We start from the raw sequence: 22,733 nt of genomic DNA, 5'->3' as shown, positions 1-22,733 counted from the left end.
ACACAAGCACGCACACACACGCATGTACACAGACACACACAGACACACACAGACACAGACACAGACACACACACACACACACACACACACACACACACACACACACACACACACACAGAGCACAGTGCGCTGGAGGTTGATTTCGAACCCAGCTGGAGCTGTGAGGAATAGTATTTGAACACGAAAATGGTAGTGTGGGGGGGGTTAAGGGGGTATCCGAGATAGGGAGGGGGCGAGGGCCATGAAGAGAATTGGACAGGAGAATGGGGAGTACAGGGGCTGGAGGGGTTTACAGAGGTAAGGTGCGGGCATGGGAGGGGTTTGAACAGGAGGGCGGGCAGTGTAGGCGCCAGAGGGAGTTACAGAGATAGGGAGGGTGTGAAGGCCGTGGATGGATTTGAATAGGAGACTTGGGAGTACAGGACCGCTGGGGATGACAGAAATAGGAAGTTTGAGTATTTCTTCTGATGGAACTTTGGCTGACATTTTGGTTTCCATATGACTTCTAATGAGAAATTCCCTGTCGGTTTGGGTTGAGTGTATATTCCCATGAAAGTGTTGGCTTCTGTTCGTGTTGGCTGTATATTCTATTGACACAGGCGCAGTGGTTTCTGGCTGGCTTTATTGGTATTGGTATTGGTATTGGTTTATTATTGTCACTTGTACAGAGGTACAGTGAAAAACCTGTCTTGCATACCTTTCGCACAGATCAATTCATTGCACAGTGCATTGAGGTAGTACAGGGTAAAAACAATAACAGTGTGTTCAGTTCTGGTCACCTCATCATAGGAAGGATGTGGAAGCTTTAGAGAGGGTGCAGAGGAGATTTACCAGGATGTTGCCTGGATTGGAGAGCATGTCTTATGAGGATAGGTTGAGTGAGCTGGGGCTTTTCTCTCTGGAGAGAAGGGGGATGAGAGGGGACTTGATAGAGGTGTACAAGAGGCACAGATCGAGTGGACAGTCAGAGACTTCTTTTCACAGATCGAAAATAGCTAACACGAGGGGACATAATTTTAAGGTGATTGGAGGAAGGTATAAGGGGGATGTCAGGGGTAGGTTCTTTTACACAGAGAGTGGTGGGTGCGTGGAACACACTGCCTGCAGAGGCGGTGGGGGCAGAAGCATTTGGGACATTTAAGAGAATCTTAGACACACGAATGATAGGAAGATAGGGGGCTAAGTGGGAGGGAAAGGTAAGATAGATCTTAGAGCAGGATAAAATGTCGGCACAAGGGCCTGCACTGTGCTGTAATATTCTATGTTCTATGAATACGGAGTAAAGTGTTACAGCTGCAGGGTAGTACATTGCAGGTAGACAATAAGATGCAAGGTCACAACAAGGTAGATCGTGAGGTCAGAGTCCATCTCGTCGTATAAGTGAACGGTTCAATAGTCTTATCACAGTGAGATAGAAGCTCTACTTGAGTCAAGTGGAATGTACCCTCAGGCTCCTCTATATTCTGTCTGATGAGAGAGGGGAGAAGGGGGAATGAATCAGGATGTGTGGGGTCTTTGATTATGCCGGCTGCTACACCGAGGCAGCGAGAGTTATAGACAAGAGTCCATGGAGGGGAGGCTGGTTTCCGTGACGTGCTGGGCTGTGGCCACAACTCTCTGCAGTTTCTTGTGGTCCCGAGCAGAGCAGTTGCCGTACGAAGCCGTGATGCATCCAGATAGGATGCTTCTTATGGTGCACGGATGAAAGTTGGTGAGTGTTAAAGGGGGACATGACGAATTTCTTCACAGATTCATGGAGATTCGGGTACAGACACTTCGGTCTCACTCGTCCGTGCCGACCAAGAAGCCGATCTAAACCCAGCCCACTCGCCCGCGTTTGGCCCATTTCCCACCCATGTGTCCGTCGAAATACCTTTTAAATGTTCCTCTGGCAGCCTTTCCCCGTATCCACCGTCCCCTGTGTGACAAAATCATGCGGCTGGAGTCCCCTTTAACTTATTCCCTTCTCACGTTGAAACTGTGCCCTCTGGTTTTAGACTCCCCGCCCCTGGGGTAACAAAAATTTATGACTATCTACACCGTCCAAGCCTCTCATCATTTTGTAAACCTGAATTATCTCTGCGACCTCTTCCGCTGCAGAGAAAACTGTCCCCCCTCATCCACTCTCATCTTCCAACTGAATCTTTGCTCTTTGTTTGGGTTCGGTGTATTCTCTAATGAACCGTTTCCTCTGTGTTTGGTCTGGGGGCATATTCCAATGAAACCTTTGGTATTGGCGAGGTTCTTGGCAGTTTCCGATGGAGAAATTCGTCAGAAGGTTCCGGTTGGTTGTACATTCTGAAAAAAAAACATCTGCCCGTGCTCCAAAAGGTTGCATGTCCTGATGAGCATTTGGTTTTGTTTTTGGGCTGTGTGCACACTTTTGTGGAACACTTGCAGTGGTTTCGGTTGTGTGTGTGTGTGTGTGTGTGTGTGTGTGTGTGTGTGTTTTGACAAAATATTTTCAGATAGTTCCGCTGTGTGCACATTCTCTTGAAACATTTGCGGTGGGTTTTATCCTGCCCATATTCTGATGAAATTTTTTCTCTGGTTTCGGATTGTTTGTACTTTCTGATCAGCATTTTGCAGCGAGTTCTCTGCTGTGTATATTCTGATGAAACGTTTCCTCTGGGTTCGTGCTGTGAACATATTCAGAAGAAACAGTTACAGTGGGTCCTGGTTGTGTTACACATTCTGATGGCACATCTGCAGTGAGTTTTATTCTGTGCATATTCTGAGGAAACATTTTCTCTGGGTTCGTTTGGTATGTATATTCTGATAAAAAGTTGCAGTGAGTTTGATTGTGTGCATATTCTGATGAATCACTCACAGTCGGTTCAGTTGTGTGTACATTTCCACAAAATATTTGCAGTGAGTTCCGTTGTGTACACGTTCTGATGAAACATTTGCAGTGGATCTTAGCCTGTGCATATTCTGATGAAATATTTTCTCTGGTCTCGGATTGTTTGTATTTTCTGACAAGCATTTTGTAGTGACTTCTATTTTGTGTATATTCTGATGAAACGTTTTCTCTGGATTCGTGCTGTGCACATGTTCTGAAGAAACAGTTACAGTGGGTTCTGGTTGAATGCAGATTTTGATGAAACATTTACGGTGAGTTCAGTTTGTGCGTATATTCCGATGATACATTTGCAGTGACTTTGATTGTGTGTATATTCTGATGAATCATTCACGGTAGGTTTGGTTGTGGGTACATTTTGATCCAACACTTCCCCCCCCCCCCACACACACACAGAATGACACAGACATACACAGACATACACAGACAGGTACATACATACAGACACACACACACACTGACTAACACAGTCATACACACAAACCCACACAGATACATAAACACACGCACACACACACACACACACACACACACACACACACACACACACACACACACACACACACACAGATACACACACACGTACTAAAACAGACAGACAGACAGACACAAAGATACATGCATGCAGGCCGACACACACCCACACACAGGGTAACACACATATGCACACACAAACACACAGAGATATATACACACAGACACACATACAGACTAACATGGACACACACACACACAAACACACACAGATACATACACATACATACACACAGGCACACACACAGACACAGACACAGACACAGACACACACACACATAGATTAACTAATGGGTTCGAACTATGTATACCTTCTCAGGAAGCATTTTCAGTAGACATGGTTTGCGCGTATCTTCTGATGAAACCGTCGCTGTGGGACCTAGGTGGGTAAATGCTGAGAGGAGCACATTAGGTGTTTCATCGGAAATATTTACTTTGCTTCCGGTTTGAGTGCACAGTCCAAGGAATCTTTGATGTGGGGCGGGCTGAGTACGTACACTGTATACCAAGCACATAAGACGCGATAAAACACATGTATTTATGACAGGCTCAGCACTGGCACGAAGGTAAATAAGAAATACAGCCACTGGGAAGAACATGCTGTGAACGTGCAATGATTCGCAGACTTAACTGAAGGCCGAGATTCTGGACTATTAATCCAGACTTTATTCACAGGAGCAGAAGAAACGAGGGGTGTTCTTACAGAGGTGTATGATATCGTGAGGGACATAAATACGGTGAATGCGCACAGTCTTTCTTTCCTAGGACTGGGGAGTCAAGAACTGGACAGTCGGAGAGTTTTTCCCAGGGAGAAAATGGTCGGGGGATTGAGTTCAAGAGCCGCGAGGCGAGGTTACAGCTCTATGGCAATCTGGTTAGACCACACTTGGAGAAAAGTGTTCAGTTCTGGTCGCCTCATTATAGGAAGGATGTGGGAGCTTTAGAGAGGGTGCAGAGGAGATTTACCAGGATGCTGCCTGGATTGAAGAGCACGTCTTATGAAGATAGGTTGAAAGAGCGAGGGCTATCTCTTTGGAGAGGAGGAAGATGAGGGGTGACTTGATTGGTATCGGTATTGGTTTATTATTGTCACTCGTACCAAGCTACAGTGAAAAGCTTGTCTTACAAACAAATCTTACAGGTCAATTGGTTACAAAGTGCAGTTACATTCAGTTAGTACAGAGTGCATTGACGTAGTACAGGTAAAAACAATAACAGTCCAGAGTAAAAGTGTCACAGCTACAGAGAGAGTGCAGTGCAATAAGGTGCAAGGTCACAACAAGGTAGATCGTGAGGTCAGAGTCCATCTTATTGTAGAAGGGAACTGTTCAGTAGTCTTATCACAGTGGGATAGAAGCTGTCAATTCTGGTGGTACGTGCCCTCAGGCTCTTGTATCTTCTACCCGATAGAAGAGGAGAGAAGAGAGAATGTCCCTGGTGGGTGGGGTCTTTGATTATGCTGGCTGCTTCATCAAATCAGCGAGAGGTAAAGGCAGAGTCCAAGGAGGGGAGGCTGGTGTCCCTGTTGCGCTGGGCTGTGTCCACAACTCTCTGCAGCTTCTTGCTGTCTTTGGCAGAGCGGTTGCCGTACCAAGCCGTGATGCGTCCAGATCGGATGCTTTTTATGGTGCATCGGTAAAGGTTGGTGAGATTTGAAGGGGACAAACCAAATTTCTTCAGCCTCCTGAGGAAGTAGAGGCGCTGGTGAGGTTTCTTGGCCGTGGCTTCTACGTGATATGACCAGGACAGGATGTTGGTGATGTTCACTCCAAGGAACTTGAAGCCCTCAACCCTTTAGACCTCAGCACCATTGATGTAGACAGGCTTCATGTACACCACCCCCTTTCATGAAGTCAATGACCAGCTCTTTTGTTTTACTGACATTGAGGCAAGGTTGTTGTCATGACACCATGCCACTAAACTCTCTATCTCCTTCCTGTACTCCGACTCAACGCTGATTGAGATGCGGCCTGCAACGGTTGTAACATCTGCAAACTTGGAGATGGAGTTAGAGCAGAATCTGGCCACACAGTCATGAGTGTATAGGGAGTAGAGTAGAGGGCCGAGGACACAGCCTTGTGCGGCACCAGTGTTGAGAATAATCGTGCCAAAGTGATAGAGGTGTACCAGAGGCATAGATCGAATGGACAGTCAGAGACTTTTTTCGCAGGGCAACAATGGCTAACACGAGGGGTCATAATTTTAAGGTGATTGGTGGAAGGTATAAGGGACATGTCAGAGGCAACGAACTGCCGTCAGAGGTGGTGGGGGGCAGATAAATCAGGGACATTTAAGAGACTCTTAGATAACCACATGAATGATAGAGAAATGGAGAGCTTGAGGGAGGGATGGGTTAGATTGATATTAGAGCAGGATAAAATGTCGGCACAACATCGTGGGCCGAAGGGCCTGTACTGTGCTGTAATGTTCTATGTTCTGTGTAGAACATAGGGGCAAGGTGGCTGAACACACCGTGGCTGGGCAAGATGTTATTTGGGACGTTATGTTGCGTTTGGATACAACACCGGTTAGGCCGCTCTTGCACCACCGCTAACACTTCTGGCTGTCGAAAGTTAGGAAGGATGTGATGAGGCTGGAGAGAGCGCGAAGCGGACTCGCCAGCATGTTGCCTGGACTGGAGGTCTTCAGCTACGGGGAGAGATTAGACCGACTGGACTTGTCTTCCCCGGAAGCGAAGAGGATGAGGCGTGACCCGATAGAACGATGCAAAATGACGACAGGCGTAGGTAGCGGCGATGGTCAATTTGTCCGCATGGATGGACGGTCAAGAGCAAGATGGCAGGGTTTTAAAATGAGAGGAAGGAGGTTTAAGGGGATCTGAGGGGTAAGGTTTTATACTCAGAGAGAGAGAGAGAGAGAGAGAGAGAGAGAGAGAGAGAGAGAGAGAGAGAGAGAGAGAGAGAGAGAGAGAGAGAGAGAGAGAGAGAGAGAGAGAGAGAGGGAGAAGGAGGGAGGGAGGGAGAGATCTTAAACTCGCTGCCAGAGCAGGTGGAGCAATCACGACGTTTAAGAGGCATTCAGACAGACAGTTGAATAGGGAAGGATGACACGGATCTAATGTGGGTAAACGAAATTATTGTAGATGGGTAAACTGGTCACCGTGGACGTGGTCGTCCGAAGAACCTGTTTCTGTGCTGTGACACTCCATGACTGTCCGAATCTATTATTCACTTGACTCTAGACTTGGAATATTGTACTTAGTTCTGGTCGCCCTGATAGAAGAAAGATGTCATTTAGCTGGGAACAGTTGAGGACAGGGGACCAGGGGGAAGTCTGCCAGTGATGGGCAGGAGGGGGAGGGGTGTGCTGGGGAACAAACTGGATGATAGGGAAGCTGGAGGGTGTGAGAGGACCTGCGTTGATCATAAGGAAAGAGAAAGGGACCAAGGAGGAGCAGGTTACCTGCTGGAAAAAGCGCAGAGGAGATTTACGAGGATGTTGCCCGGACTCGAAGGACTGAGTCGTGGAGAGAGGTTGGGCAGCTTGGGATATTTTCACTGGAGCTTAGGACACCGAGGGGTTGATCTCAGTGTTGGGACATTATTCACAGGAGCAGAAGAAACGAGAAGTCTTATTACAGAGGTGTATAATATCGTGATGGACACAAATAGGGTGAATGCGCACATTCTTTTTTCCCGGAATTGGGGAATCAAGAACTGGAGAGTCAGAGACTTTTTCCCCGGGGCGAAAATGGCTCACACGAGGGGTCATAATTTTAAGGTGATTGGAGGAAGATATAAGGGAGATGTCAGGAGTTGTTTTTTTACACAGAGAATGTTGGGTGCGTGGAGTCGGAGCTGGGTGGAGTTGTGTGCGTGCCGTCAGAGTTTGTGAGGGCAGATACATTAGGGACATTTAAGAGACTCTTGGATAGCCACATGAATGACAGAGAAATGGAGGCTTGTGTGGGAGGGAAGGGTCAGGTAGATCTCAGAGCAGGATAAGATGTCGGCACAACATCGTGGACCGGAGGGCCTGTACTGTGCTGCAGTGTTCTCTGTTCTCTAGAGGACAAAGGTGTAAGGTGAGAGGGGGAAGATTTAGTAGGAACATTAAAAACATTAAGCATGGTACTTTTGCAGAATGTGCTGTCAGGGGAAGTGTATGAGGCACGTACAATGTCAACTTTTGAGAGAAATGTTGACATAAGACTACACAAGATGCCCCAGATGGCCGTAGAGGCTGAGTCACTGAAACTATTCAAGAAAGAGGATCCAAGGATTTCGAAAGGATTAAAGGGGTATTGGGGGACATCGTGGATTAGATGCAGAGGTACTTTATCAGCCATGTTAAAGACATAGAAAGATGTTATTCAGCTGGGAAGAATACAGAGGAGATTTACTTTTTTGGCTGGAGCATAGGAAAATGAAATGAGGAGTGATAGAGAATGAGATTTAATGGGAGCTGGAGGGGCAACATTTTCACCCGGAGGGTGGTCGGTATAAAGGAAGTAGTTGAGGCGGGTGCATTGACGACATTCAGAAGGTACTTGGAGACGTGCATGGATGGGAAAGGTTTGGAGGGATCCGGGCCAAACGCGGGCAAATTGGACTAGCTGAGATGGGAATTCTGGTCGGCATGGACCAGTTGGACGGAAGGGTCTGTTTCCGTGCTGGATGACTCTGTGACTCTCTATGAATAATAGAGTGCCACGAATAACTGAGGATATTCAGCTTTCGTGGCGTTAGAGGTGATCCGATGAGACTGCCGCGAGAGCTGTCGGGTTCGCTAAATTCCTCGAGGGAAGGATGTCTCCCCTCTTTATAGGACTTCGATCGATATACGACCCCAAATGTAATAGTGTAGCGGTCAGCGTAAAGCTATTACAGCGCCAGCGTCCCGGGTTCAATTCCGGCCGCTGCCTGGAAGGAGTTTGTACGTTCTCCCCGTGTCTGCGCGGGTTTCCTCCGGGTGCTCCGGTTTCCTCCCGCATTCCAAAGGCGTACGGGTTAGGAAGTTGTGGGCGTGCTACGTTGGCGCCGGAAGCGTGGCGACACTTGCGGGCTGCCCCCAGAACACTCGAAACAAAGATGCATTTCACTGTGTGTTTCAATGTACGTGTGACTAATAAAGATATCCGATCCTATCTTATCTTAAATGTTGATGTTCAAGGGCAACCAGCGAGAGACCAAACTGGGGGCGGCAGAGTGGCATATGCAGTAGATCTGCTGTCTCACAGCTTCGGCGACGCGAGTTCATTCCTGACATCCGCCGCTATCTGTTTGGGGTTTGCATGTTCTAGCGGGTAGTTTGGGTTCCCACCACCATTAAGCGGGCTCCACCCCATCCTCGCCTCAAGCCAAGGACGAGCCTATTGGTGCGTGAATTGGCAACTGTACATTGCTCCAAGTGTGCAGGTGACTTGAGAATAGCGGTGGATGGGAATGTGGGGAGATTGAGATGGGATGAGCCTGGACGGGTGCTGGATGGTCAACGCAGAAGGGCCTGCTTTCCAGCTCGGTGACTCAATGGCTGGAACAGAGGCGCGCGTTACAGGTCCTCCCAAGGTCACGGCAGGGTTCTGTTGCTAACCCGGAGAGTTCGCATGACTGAAAGGAGACGGCGAACCGAGTTCGCAGACGGCAGAAGCTGCCTGCAGCAACCGGCGAATCCATCCTGCTGGTCTCCCGATCTTTCATTCGCATGCAGGGGCTGTACCTAAGTCGGGGGTTCGTAACCTGGAGAGGACCTGCGTCTTTGACGTCAATATCCGGATGTCAAAACTAACCGAAAGAATAAAATTGCCTGTATTGTTACAGCTGAATAGGACCCTCGTCAGACCCCACTTGGAGTACTGTGCTCAGCTCTGGTCGCCTCACTGCAGGAAGGATGTGAAAGCCGTAGAGATGTTGCAGAGGAGATTTCCAAGGATGCTGCCTGGATTGGGGAGCATGCCTTATGAAAACAGGCTGAGGGAACTCGGCCTTTTCTTCTTGGAGCGACGGAGGATGGGGGGGGGGGGGGCTGATAGAGGTGTATAAGATGATGTGAGGCATTGATCGTGTGGATAGTCAGAGGCTTTTCCCCTGGGCTGAAATGGTGGCCACAAGAGGACACAGGTTTAAGGTGCTGGGGAGAAGGTACAGAGGAGATGTCAGGGGTAAGTTTTCTACTCAGAAAGCGGTGAGTGCGTGGAATGGGCTGCCGTCAACGGTGGGGGAGGCGGATACAATAGGGTCTTTTAAGAGACTTTTGGATAGGTACTTAGAGCTTAGAAAAATAGAGGGATATGGGTTAGCCTAGTAATTTCTAAGGTAGGGACATGTTCGGCACAGCTTTGTGGGCCGAAGGGTCTGAATAGTGCTCTAGGTTTTCTATGTTTCTATAATCGAAGGAAGGATGTGCTGGCTCCGGAGAAGGTTCAGAAGAATGATCCCAGAACTGAAAGACTTGAGTATATGAGGAGCGTTTGATGTCTCTCAGCCTGCAATCGACGGAGTTCAGAAGGATGAGGGGGTTGGGATAAACATCATTGAAACCTGCCGGATACTGAGAGGCCTGGATAGAGTGGACGCGAACAGGATGTCTCCATTAGCCGGAGAGTCTGGGATCCGAGGGAACAGCCTCAGTATAAAAGGGCGTCACTTCAAAAAACTGAGATGGGAAGGAATTTATGCAGCCAGGGGGTGGCGAATCCGTGGAATTCTTTGCTACAGCGGGCGGTGGAGGCCAAGTCATTGGGTGTATTTAAAGGCAGAGATTGATAGGTTCTTGATTTGCAAGGGTATTCGGGGTAACGGGGAGAAGGCGGGAAATTGGGTTTGGGAAAGAAAATCTGCCATGCTTGAATAGCGGAGAAGATTGGATGGGCCAAATGGCCTAATTATACTTCCATGTCTTATGGTCTTATGATGCACAGTGACGAAGGTTACTTTAGATAACAGCAGTATCTGGGAAAATGGGCCAAGGAATGGCTGAATTTAAGTCAGAGAAGCGGGAAGTGTTGCATTTGGGAAGTTAAACCAGGCCAGGACGTACACAGTGAATGACAGTGTCCTCGGAGTTCTGCATAACAGAGAGACCCCGGGGTACAAGTACATGGTTCCCTGAAAGTGACGACACGGGTAGACAGGACAGTGAAGAGGTCGTTTGGCACGCTGGACTTCATCGGTCAGGGCATTGAGTACAGGAATTAGGACGACATGTTACAGCTGTAAAAGGTGCTGGTGAGACCTCACTCGGAGTATTGTGTGCAGTTCTGGTCGCCGAGCTACAGGAAGGATGCCATTAATATAGAATAAGCGCAGAAAAGTTTCACGAGGACGTTACCGGGATTGGAGTGCTTGAGTTACAAAAAGAGAATGGAAGAGAAAGGGGCTATTTACCCTGGAGCGAAGGAGGCTGAGGGTGGATATTTAGAGGTTTATAAAATCATGAGGTGCTTAGGTCAGGTAGGTGGTGACAGTGTTCTTCCTAGGAGAGGGGAGTCTAAAACTAAAAGGACGTAGATTTAAGGTGAGAGGGGCTAGATTTAAAGAAGACCTGAAGGGAAATATTTTGACACAGGGTGTGATGGGAATATGGAACGAGCTGCCAGAGGAAGTGGTGGAGGTGGGGGTATTAAAATAGGATAAGATCCGATAAGATGAGATATTGATTAGTCACATGTACACAGAAACATAGTGAAATTCATCTTTTGCGTAGTGTTCTGACGGGGGGCAGCCCGCAAGTGCAGCCACCCTTCCTGCCCCAACACATCACGCCCACAACTTCCTAACCCGTCCGTCTTTGGAATGTGGGAGGAAACCAGATCACCCGGAGGAAACCCACGCAGACACGCGGGGGAAGAGAACGTACAAACGCCGCTGTCTAATGTAGACAGGTGCTTGGATATGAGCGTTTTGGAGGGATATGGACCAAACGCAGGCAGATGGGACTAGTTCAGGAAGGCAGGCAGGCAGTTCAGGCAAGCAACTTGGTCGCCATGGACGAGTTGGGCTGAAGGGTCTGTTTATGTGATATAGGAGTCTAAATCTGAAATTAACAAAAAAAACCCAGATGTGAACATAGAACATGGAACATTCCAGCACAGTACAGGACCTTCGGCCCACGATGTTGTGCCGACAATTTATCCTGCCCTAAGATCCATCTAACCCTTCCCTCCCACATAACCATCCAATTCTCTATCATTCATGCGTCCATCTAAGAGTCTCTTAAATGTCCCTAATGTATCTGCCCCCACAACCTCTGCCGGCAGTGCGTTATATGCACCCACCACTCTCTGTGTAAAAATCTTACCCCTTATACCTTCCTCTAATCACCTTCAAATTATGTCCCCTGGTGTTTGCCATTGCTACAGTGGGAAAAAGTCTCTGACTGTCCACTCGATCTATGCCTCTTATCGTGCTGCAGACGCTCGTCAGGTCAGTCACAGAGTCTGTGGGGGCGAGATACAGAGTCAACATTTCAGGTCGAAGATAAATTCAGAGATCACTGGAAACACGCAGCAGGTCATGTTGCCAAAAGAAGCGGAGTTAACTTTTCAGAACGGGGTAATAAAGATAAAATAAGATAATTTCAAGTTGAAGATGAGGTACAAGGCCTTCAGGCTCCTCTACCTCCTCCCCGATGGTAGTAATGAGAAGGCGTGTCCCGGGATGGTGAGGGGTCCTTAGTGATGGATGCCGCCTTCTTGAGGCACCTCCCTCTCGAAGATGTCCTCGTCGCTAGAGAGGGTTGTGCCCATGATGGAGCCTCGAGCAGATACAAGCCTAGCCTGCAAGATCAGATAAAATAAGATATCTTCATCGAAACACACAGTTAAATGCATCGTTTTGCGTAGAGGGTTCTAGGGGGCAGCCCGCAAGTGTCGGCACGGTCCCGGCGCCAACATAGCATGCCCACAACTTCCTAACGCGTAGGTCTTTGGAATGTGGGAGGAAACCGGAGCACCCGGAGGAAACCCATGCAGACACACTGGGAGAACGTACATACTCCTTACAGACAATGTCTGGAATGGAACCCAGGTTTCTGGCGCTGTAATAGTGTTACGCTAACCGCTACACTACCGTGCCTTTCCTGATAAGGCTAATTTGCGCGTCCCCGGGTGATGAGGCTCCTTAGCGATGGATGCCGCCTTCTTGAGGCAGCGCCCTCTTGAAGATGTCCTCGATGGCGGACAGGGTTGTGGCTGTGATGGAGCCTGGCTGAGTCTACAACCCTCTGCAGCCTCTTGCGATCCTGTGCTCTGGAGCCTCCACACCAGACGGTGATGGAACCGCTCAGAAGTGCAGTCATAGAGTGATTGTACTTCTTGGTCTAAGTTATGAGTTGCCATTTGCAGAGCTGTTGCAAATGGGCAGGAGGTTCGGCTGCTGAGAGAGAGAGAGAGAGAGAGAGAGAGAGAGAGACAGAGACAGAGAGAAAGAGAGAGAGAGAGAGAGAGAGTGGGATAAAAAATCTCCTCTTTTTTGCTCCCCCAGTTTTTACCTGATGGTCCGACGCAGGAAAGGACTCTGAACTTCCGCCAGGTAGTGGATGTGGGATTTTACAGGCCCACGTGAAAGTCCGGGAGCCTTCTGGAGATGACCCCGACTACAGTGCTTTTCATTTCCCGTGAGTGTGACCGATTTTGCACGCCAGCGCCATTCCTACCTTGGCTCTGGCGCAGTGTATCAGAACTTCAGGGCTACGGGGCGCCGTACATCCTTAGGGGTTGGGGCTGATGCGGCGAGGTTTCGGGAACGATTTAGTTGGAAGCCGCGGAAAAAGAAAGGCGTGTCTGCCTTTGGTCTTAACATAAGATAAGATCAGACAAGATGTCTTTATTAGTTACATGCACGTCGAAACACAGAACGAAATGCATCTTTTGCGTAGAGTATTCTGGGGGGCAGCCCGAAGATGTCGTCATGCTTTCGGCACCAACATAGTGTACCCTCAACTTCCTAACCCGCACATCTTTGGAATGTGGGAGGAAACCGGAGCACCCGGAGGAAACCCACGCAGACACGGAGAGAACGTACAAATTCCTTACAGACAGTAGCCGGAATTGAACCGGGGTCACTGGCGCTGTAACAGCGTTACGCTAATCGCTTCTCTGCCGCGCCTGCCCATAAATGTAAAAACCTCTTCACCCAACCCCTAATGACCTCTGATTTACAAACCCTCCGGTCTCGGGGGACAAGGTGAAAACTGCACACAAGCAGCAGCCGGAGGTCAGGATCGAACCCGGGTCGCTGAAGCTGTGAGACAGCGGCTCTACCCGCTGCGCCACTGTTCGATCAACAATTGATATCAGAACGCATGCCCAAGACCACAAGTAATTTCAGAGAGTTGTGAACACAGCTCAGTAAACCAATCTCCCCTTCATTGACTGTTGGAACATAGAACAGCACAGGAACAGGCCCTTCGGCCCACGATGTCGCGTCCAACTAATTCAACCAGTAATTAAATGCTAAACTAAACTAATCCCATGTATAGAATATAGAACATTACAGCACAGTACAGGCCCTTCGGCCCTATATGCATACACAGTCTATTTTGCTCCATTCTCTGCACGTTCACGTGCCTAACTAAAATCCTCTCAAACGCCTCTGTCGTATTTACTTCCAGCACCAACCCTGGCAGGGCATTCCGGGCACCCACCCATCTCTGTATAAAAAACTTACCCCGCATATCTCCTTTGAACTTACCCCTTCTCACTTTAAATGCATGCCCTCTCGTCTTAGACATTCCAACCCCGAGGAAAAGATACCGGCTGTCTACCCCATCTATGCCTCTCAGAATCATATAAGCCCTATCAAATCTCCCCTCTGCTTCCGCCTCTCCGGAGAAAACAACCCAAGTTTGCCCAACCTCTCTTTACAGTATATGCTCTCTAATCCAGGCAGCATCCTGGTAAGCCTCTTCTGCACCCTCTCCAAAGTCTCCGCATCCTTCCTATAATGGGTCGACCACAATTTAATGCAATTTTGGTTGCCACATCTACAATTACACTTCCCACCGCCCCGTGAATGCAGCCAACATAATTAAATACCTCTTCCATCCCAGTTCTCTCTTCTGAGGCGCAAGAAATTCCGCAGATGCTGGAATCTGGAGCAATAAACAAAAAGGTGCTGTAGGAACTCAGCAGGTCAGGCAGCATCCGTGGAGGGAAATAGACAGTCGAGGTTTCGGGCCGAGACCCATCATCAGGGCTGGGAAGGAAGAGGGCAGAATCCAGAATCAGAAGGTGGGAGGAGAGGGAGGAGCATAGACTGGCAAGTGATAGGAGAGTTCAGGTGATAGGCGAGTCCAGGTGAGAGGGGGCATGCAGCTGGGTGGGGGAAGGGGGAAGGATGGAAAAATCTGAGCAAGTGTGATGGTGGGCGACAGGGTGAGAGACCCAGCGACAGGGGGATAAGATAAGATATCTTTATTAGTCACATGTACATCGAAACACGCAGTGAAATGCATCTTTTGCGTAGAGTGTTCTGGGGGGCAGCCCGCAAGTGTCGCCACGCTTCCGGCGCCAACACAGCACGCCCACAACTTCCTAACCGGTAGGTCTTTGGAATGTGGGAGGAAACCGGAGCACCCGGAGGAAACCCACGCAGACGCACAGGGAGAACGTACAAACTCCTTACAGACAGCGGCGGGAATCGAACCCGGGTCGCTGGAGCTGCAATGGTGTTACGCTGACCGCTGCACTATTGGGACTAGTTGGAGAGGGGAGAGAAACTGGGTGATGGGGGGCTGGGGCTGGGGCTGGGAGGGGTTGGAAAGAAGTGTGTGTGTGTGTGTGTGTGAGAGAGAGAGAGAGAGAGGGAGGGAGAGAGGGAGAAACAGAGGGAGAGGGAGAGAGGGACATAAAGGAAAAGGGATGAGGAGGACAGGGAGAAAGGAGATGGAGGGAGAGCGGGAAGGGCTAAGAGAGAGCTGAGAGTAAGAAAGATTTCCTGAAATTGCAGATTTCAATATTCATGCTGATTTCAATACTCAACTCTTGTTTGATACGCCTCTGTTGTCTCACAATACATTTGCTTTGGGGGAACGATTCTCACTCTTAATCCTGTCTATTCCTTCATAATTTTGTGTACCTATGTCGTCCCACTCACCCCAACCCCCAGCCGCCCCTGAATCGATTCTCGTCTCTCCAGTCTCACTGATTAATGAAATACTCCATCGCAAGTAACATCTCGGAGAATCTCCTCTGCGCCCCATCCAACGCATCTTGCTCCACTCATGTGTTGCGCGGGAGCGCATCTGACACCGTCACTCTCTCTGCTCGGTGTGTGACTCCAACGCTATTGCCTCTTAAATGCCCCCTGAAAGGGCTTGGCAAACCAAGGGCGCTTTGGGAAGGGTGACAAATGCTCACCTTGCCAGCAATGCCCAGCTCCCGCAAAAATCACACTCACATAGCGGGATCTTGCTGTGCGAATTTTGTCTGCCTTGTTTTCTTTCGTTCCAACAATAACTAACCCTCGAACATACTCCAGTGACGACGAAACATTCTTGTCGTCAGAAATTTGTGTGGACCACGCCAAAATATACAAATTCTTTCTTTCTGTTGGAGAAATTAAATATTGATTTGAACAATTATTTCAAAGGAAAAGCTGTCCTTGCAGTTTTGCAATGTTTGACTTAACAAATGGAAACCTACAAGCGTCAGGAGCTTTATTTTCTGTTTTTTTTAATAGTTCTGGCACTGACCAAGGCGATCCTGGATTCAGGTGGTGAGTATCTGTGTTCGAAGGTCAATGGCGGTGAAGGGCCGTGCTAGTCATTGCCAAGAGGACTGGGTGGGCAATGTCGGCAGAAGGCAGGAAGGCTACACACACACACACACACACACACACACACACACACACACACACACACACACACACATACACACACGCACGTACACACACACACACACACACACACAGACACACACACACACACAGACACACACAGACACACAGACAGAGGGAGGGAGAGAGAGAGGGAGAGAGTGAGCGAGAGAGAGGGGGAGAACACACACACACACACACACATACACACACGCACACACACACACACACAGACACACACACACACACACACACACACACACACACACAGAGGGAGAGAGAGAGGGAGAGAGTGAGCGAGAGAGAGAGGGGGAGAAACAGAGAGAGGGAGAGAGGGAGCGAGAGAGAGAGGGAGAAACAGAGAGAGGGAGACAAAGAAGGGATGGGGAGAACAGGGAGAAAGGAGATGGAGGGAGAGGGAGAAGAGAGAGCTGAGAGAAATGGAGTAAGGAAGATGGGGAAGTCAGTGAGGGAGAAAGAGACGAAGAGGGGGAAGGAGAGGAGAGAGGGTGGGCGAAGAGAGAATGCGAGGAGGGGAGAGAGAAACAAAGGAGGGGAAGACAGAGAGCAGAGAAAGGGAGAGCTCGAGGCGAGAGAGAGAGAGAGAGAGAGAGAAAGGTAGTGTAAGAGACCCATCCCAAGGTGAATCTGCTCTCGGCTTCTCCCCCGCACCTGCCTATCACTATCTATTACCTGCATCTACCTATCACCACCCTGTGTCAACCCGCCTCCCCTCTTTTGTCCACCTATTACTCCTCTGCTCCCACCCCTATATATTGGGCTTCCCCTTTTCCTATCTTCAGTCCTGAAGAAGGGTCCTGAATCGTTGACCGCCTGCTTTTCTCCACGGATGCCGCCTACACACCATTTTCTTTCTCACCTTCACTAATTTTCCCTGTAGCCACACTCCCGTTAGCTCCTTCGCCCCAAACACTTATCACTCGCCCACCCACCTAGGTAGCAAGTTCCAGCGGTCAATTCACCTGCCAGCCCTCACGTCTTTTGGGATGTGCGAGGAAACCGGAGCACCCGCGGGCAACCCACGCGGTCACGGGGAGAACTTGCAAACTCCACGCGCAGACGGGCGGCGCCGGAGAGAAGGATCGAGCCCGGGTCTCTGAACATTGAATTCTCCAACGTCCTACTTAGCCCCTCCCCCGTCTCTTTTCTCCACGCTCCTGATCTACCCGATACCCCCAGCTCCCTTCCGTCCTTTTCTCCTCCTGATCTACCTGCACCTCCCCCCCCCTCAGCTCCCTTACGTCCTTTCCTCTGTCCTCCTGATCTACCTGGTCCCCTATCTCCCTTCCTGCCTCTTTTCCGTCCTGTCCTTTCCACATTTGCCCATCACCCTCGCACTCCCTCCACGTTGCCTCCCCCCACCACACCCCTCTGCCCTTCTGAGCTTCAACCCTTTTCTCAACCGCCACCATCCTATCCCGTCACATGTCACATTGAATCATCTTCGGCCCTTTGTCACTCTCACCCATCTCCTCCCAGTTTCTGGTGCCATTCCCACTCTCTCCTCCCCAATCTACCTGTCAGCCACGTCAACCAGCTATCACCTGCCGGCTCTTGCTACACCCCTTCCCCTTCTGCACCGGCGATCTCCCCTCCATCTTTCAGTCCAGATGAGGGCAACGTTCCTCCACGGATGCTGCCTGACCCGCTGAGTTCCTCCAGCATCTCGTTCGTTGTCCTCGTTGGCTCTGCCTTCGGGCTATCGCTCACGGTCAAGAGGATTCTCCGCGTGAGAGTCCTGCCTGCTTTTTTCCGTTAGACGAGAACGGTAGCCCTTTCCGCTCAGCTGCCTCCTCCCCGCAGCGGCACCCACTGCTTCCAACTCCGCCACCAGCAAATGGGGCATCTCCTGCCTCGCGTCGGCCCCTCCGCTCCAGCCACCGAACGGCATCACTGCACGCCCACCGCTCCTGCGCCTTTTGTACCTCCCGGCGCCGTGGCGCAACAGATCGAGCCGCCGTCTCACCGCTCCAGGGACCCGGGTTCGAGCCTCACCTCCCGCGCTGTCTCCGCGGAGTTGACACGTTCTCCTTGAGGTCGCCTGTTTTTCACTTCCCGAACGATTCAGCGGAATCGCTTCCCCCCCAACCCCTCACCGGGCCCCTCCCCTCGAAATCCTTCTATCCTGCCGAGGGCGCGATTCCTCGTCCCTTGATCTACACTGGCATGCCTCCGCCACGGCATCTCTCAGTCGTGTGAGCACTCGTCGCTGTACAGTCTCGGATGCATCTCCTCCACGCACACGCTATGGCACCCATCATTAACCCAGCGTCCCCCGCGTCCCCGGACACACTCAGATATGTCTCCACGGCGGCTCCCCAACACCGCCACTCTTTGATAGAGTTACAGACAGATATCGCACCGAACCGACCTTGTGGTAGACCAAGGGACAGGGACTGCGGATGTTAGAATCGGGAGCATCAAGCAATTTTCTGGAAGAACGCAGCGGGTAGAGCAGCGCCTCCAGTGGTGGGGGAAGGAATCGTCGACGGTTCGGGTCGAAACTCTGCGTTAAGACTGACAGTGGAGAGGCGAGGTGCCCGGAGTAAAGAGGGGGAGGGGGATCGTTGAGAAAGGGGACTCAGATGTGATTGGTGGACTGGGGAGGGGTGTCAGATGACAGGCAGCTGGTGCCGCGTAGGGGAGCGGAGTGGTGGTGGGGGGTAAGTGTGAGGGAGGTGTCGAGTCTGGAGTCAGCAGCAGGTGAGTGACAGGTGGAGGGAGACGAAAAGAGCCAACAAGACGGGGTGAGGAGGGGAAGAGATAGGAGACAGCTGGCGGAAAGAGATAAGCAGAGGAACCAAGAGGGCTCCCAGAGCTGGATTCTGATGTAAAGCAAGTGGGGATGGGACCCGTGAGGGGAGAGGTGTATGGAAGTCGGAACCAGCAGCAGAGAGGGGTTGGGGGAACCAGCAGCGTGTGAATCCGAGGGGGAATCCAAATTCCAATATTTTCCAACAACATATCCAATTTGAGGTTATCCATTTTACCTTCATCTCCCTTCCAATCCTTCTCCGGTCCCTCTCCGGTCCTCCCAGTTTCTCCACTTTCTTTCGTATCCTTTCGCCAGACCTCCCCCCACCCTTCACCCATCTTCGTCACACTCCCCGTCCTGGTTCCATCCACCGACGGCACACAAGGTTCAAGCACTGTTTCCATCATTTGCTCCGCTTTCATTCATACCTCCCCCCAGCACACCCCCAACTCTTCACTCATCTTCGTCCCCCTTCCCACTCCTAGTTCTATTCACCCACAACACACACACACACACACAGTTTACCCACAGGTTTCGCTATTCCAAATCCTATTCTGGTACCAACTGCCGGACACCACTCCCAAAATATCTTGCTTCAGTGGTGGACAAATTACTGGAGAAGATTATTAGACACAGGATTTATCGGCATTTGGAGAAGCATAGGCCGATTGGGCACAGTCAGCATGGCTTTGTGAGGGTCAGATCGTGCCTCACGGGCCTGGTTGAACTCTTTGAGGATGCAACAAAGCACATTGATGAAGGCAGACCAGTGGATGTGGTGTACACGGATTTTAGTAAGGCTGTTGATAAGGTTCCTTATGGAAGGCTTATTCAGAAAGACAGGAGACATCGGATCCAGGAAACCCGGCTGTGTGGATTCAAAACTGACTCACTCATAGAAGTCAGAGTGTGGTCGTAGATGCACTGTATTCTGCCTGGAGGTCTGTGACCAATGGTGTTCTGCAGGAATCTGTTCTGGGACCCCTGTTCGTTGTGATTATTATAAATGACTTGGATGAGGATGTGGAAGGGTGGGTTCGTAAGTTTGTTGATGAATCAAAGGTTGGTGGTGTGGTGGATAGTGTAGAAGGTTGCTGTAGATTACAACAGGATATTGATAGAAACCAGAGCTGGGCTGAGAAGCGGCAGATGGAGGTCAACCCGGTTAAGTATGAAGTGATACACTTCGGGAGATCGAATTTGAAGGCAGAATACAAGATTAATGGCAGGACTCTTAGCAGTGTGGAGGAACAGAGGTATCTTGGGGTCGACGTCCATAGATCCCTCAAGGTTGCCAAGCAGGTCGATAGGGTTATTAAGAAGGCGTATGGAGTGTTGGCCTTCATTAGTCGGGGGATTGAGTTCAGGAGCTGCGAGGTAATGTTGCAGCTTTATAAACTCTGGTTAGACCATGCTTGGGGTATTGTGTTCAGTTCTGGTCACCTCATTATGGGAAGGATTTGGAAGCTTTAGAGAGGGTGCACAGCAGATTTATCAGGATGCTGCCTGGATTGGAGAGCAGGTCTTATGAGGATAGTTTGAGCGAGCTGGGGCTTTTCTCTTTGGAGAGGAGGAGGATGAGAGGTGACTTGATAGAAGTGTACAAGAAGGATAGATCGAGTGGACAGTCAGAGACTTTTTACCAGGGCGAAAATGGCTTACACAAAGGGAAACAAATATAAGGTGATTGGAGGAAGGTATAAGGGGGATGTCAGGGGTAGATTGTTTTACACAGAGAGTGGTGGGTGCGTGGAACGCACTACCGGCAGAGGTGGTGAGGGCAGATACATTAAGGACATTTAAGAGACTCTTAGATGGACACATGAAGTATAGAGAAATGGAGGGCTATGTGGGAGGGAAGGGTTAGATGGATATTAGAGCAGGATAAAATATCGGCATAACATCTTGGGCCGAAGGGCCTTACAGTGCTGTAGTGTTCTATGTTCTATGGAGGACACTGGTGTAAGCTGAGAGGGGAAATATTTAGCAGCAACATTATACGCAAAGGGTGGTACGTATGTGGAATGGGCTGTCAGAGGAAGTGTACGAAGCACATACAATGACAACTTGTGAGAGACATTTTGACAGGTAATACTACAGAAAGTGCCCCAAATGGCTGTCGAGGCTGAGTCACTGAAACTATTCAAGAAGGATATCCAAGGATTTCGAAAGGATTGAAGGGTTACAGGGGGACATCGTTGATGAGATGCAGAGGTAGTTTATGAGCCATGTTTAAGCCATGGAAAAATGTTATTTAGCTGGAAAGAGTGCAGAGGAGATTTCCTTTTTTTCATTGGAGCGTAGGGAAATGAGGGATAATATAAAATAAGAGGGAGATAAAATGGTGATGGGGCATAGATAGGGTGAATGCCCTGTGTCCTTTACCTGGGGTTGGGGAATTAACAACTGGACTCTTGCAAGTGTGGAGGATCAGAGGGATCTTGGGTTCCGAGTCCATAGGACGCTCGGAGCGGCTGCGCAGGTTGACTCTGTGGTTAAGAAGGCATATGGTGTATTGTCCTTCATCAATCGTGGAATTGAACTTAGGAGCCGAGAGGTATTGTTGCAGCTATATAGGATCCTGGTCAGACCCCACCTGGAGAACTGTGCTCAGTTCTGGTCGCCTCTCTACAGGAAGGATGCGGAAGCCATAGAAAGGGTGCAGAGGAGATTTACAAGGATGCTGCCTGGAATGCGGAGCATGCCTCATGAAAGCAGGTTGAGGGAACTCGGCCTTTTCTCCTTGGAGCGGCGAGGATGAGGGGGGACCTGATAGAGGTATATAACATGATGAGAGGCATTGATCGCGTGGATAGTCAGAAGCTTTTTACCAGGGCTGAAATGGTGGCCACAAGAGGTCACGGGTTTGAGGTGCTGGGGAGTAGGTATAGAGGAGAAGTCGGGAGTAAGTTTTTTACTCAGAGAGTGGTAAGTGCATGGAATGGGCTGCCGGCAACGGTGGTGGAGGCGGATACGATAGGGACTTTTAAGAGACTTTTGGATAGGTACTTGGAGCTGAGAAACATAGAGGGCTGTGGGTAAGCCCAGTAATTTCTAGGGTAGGGACATGTTAGGCACAGCTTTGTGGGCCGAAGGGCCTGAATTGTGCTGTAGGTTTCTCTATGTTTCCAGAGGGCATAGGTTTAAGATGAGTCGGGTGAGATTTAAAGGCAGTAGGAGGGGCAATGTTTTCACCCAAAGGGTGGTCAGTATATGGAACGAGCTGCCAGAGGAAGTGGTTGAGGCAGGTACATTAACACAACTGCAATGGCACTTGGACGGGTACATGGATGGGAAATGTTCGGAGGGATATGGGGCAAACGCGGGCAAATGGGAATCTTCGTTGCATGGACCAGTTGGGCTGAAGGTCCTGTTTCTGTGCTGTGTGACTCAATGACTTGAAATTGAAGAATCCAATGGTCATGCCACCGGGTTGCAGACCACCCAGACGGAATATGAAGTGGTGTCCCTCCAGTTCGTGTTTGCCTTTACTCTGGGGATGGAGGAGGCCGAGGAAGGACAGGTCGACGTGGGAATGTGAAAGGTCATTAAAATGACTTCTGACCAGCAGCTGCAGATGTCGATTGCAGACGTAAAATTACGAGAGGAATAGATCGAGTGGGCAGTTGGAATATTTCTTTCCTCGGGTCGAAATTTCTCATACTAGAGGGCGCGCATTTAATGTGGGGGGGGGGGACGTTCAAAGGAGATGTGTGGGGCAAGTTTTATTTCACATAGCGAGTCGAGGGTGCCTGGACTGCCCTTCCAGTGGTGTTGTCTTGTTATA

The 22,733-nt window shown here is 49.9% G+C and overlaps 1 protein-coding gene across 7 annotated transcripts in view; it reads left to right on the top strand.

The window, feature by feature from the left end:
• Window positions 1-22,733, top strand: part of LOC127566442 (uncharacterized) — a 190,012-nt gene that overhangs the window by 10,368 nt on the left and 156,911 nt on the right. For 4 of the 7 annotated variants that reach the window (XM_052008861.1, XM_052008855.1, XM_052008858.1 and 1 more), the window contains 2 exons: window positions 12,838-12,970; window positions 16,036-16,071. In XM_052008861.1, coding sequence (XP_051864821.1) covers window positions 12,940-12,970; window positions 16,036-16,071 — 67 coding nt within the window. In that variant the 5' untranslated portion in view covers window positions 12,838-12,939. Of the gene's footprint in view, window positions 1-1,428; window positions 1,712-2,542; window positions 2,712-3,027; window positions 3,115-12,837; window positions 12,971-16,035; window positions 16,072-22,733 lie in introns of those variants that run through there. The other 3 variants (XM_052008856.1, XM_052008859.1, XM_052008860.1) reach the window with 3 other exon arrangements.

Source organism: Pristis pectinata, chromosome 41 (assembly GCF_009764475.1).
Source record: "Pristis pectinata isolate sPriPec2 chromosome 41, sPriPec2.1.pri, whole genome shotgun sequence".
NCBI lineage: Eukaryota > Metazoa > Chordata > Chondrichthyes > Rhinopristiformes > Pristidae > Pristis > Pristis pectinata.
Note: the sequence above shows the minus strand (reverse complement) of the source record. Positions and strands in the feature narration are given on the sequence as shown.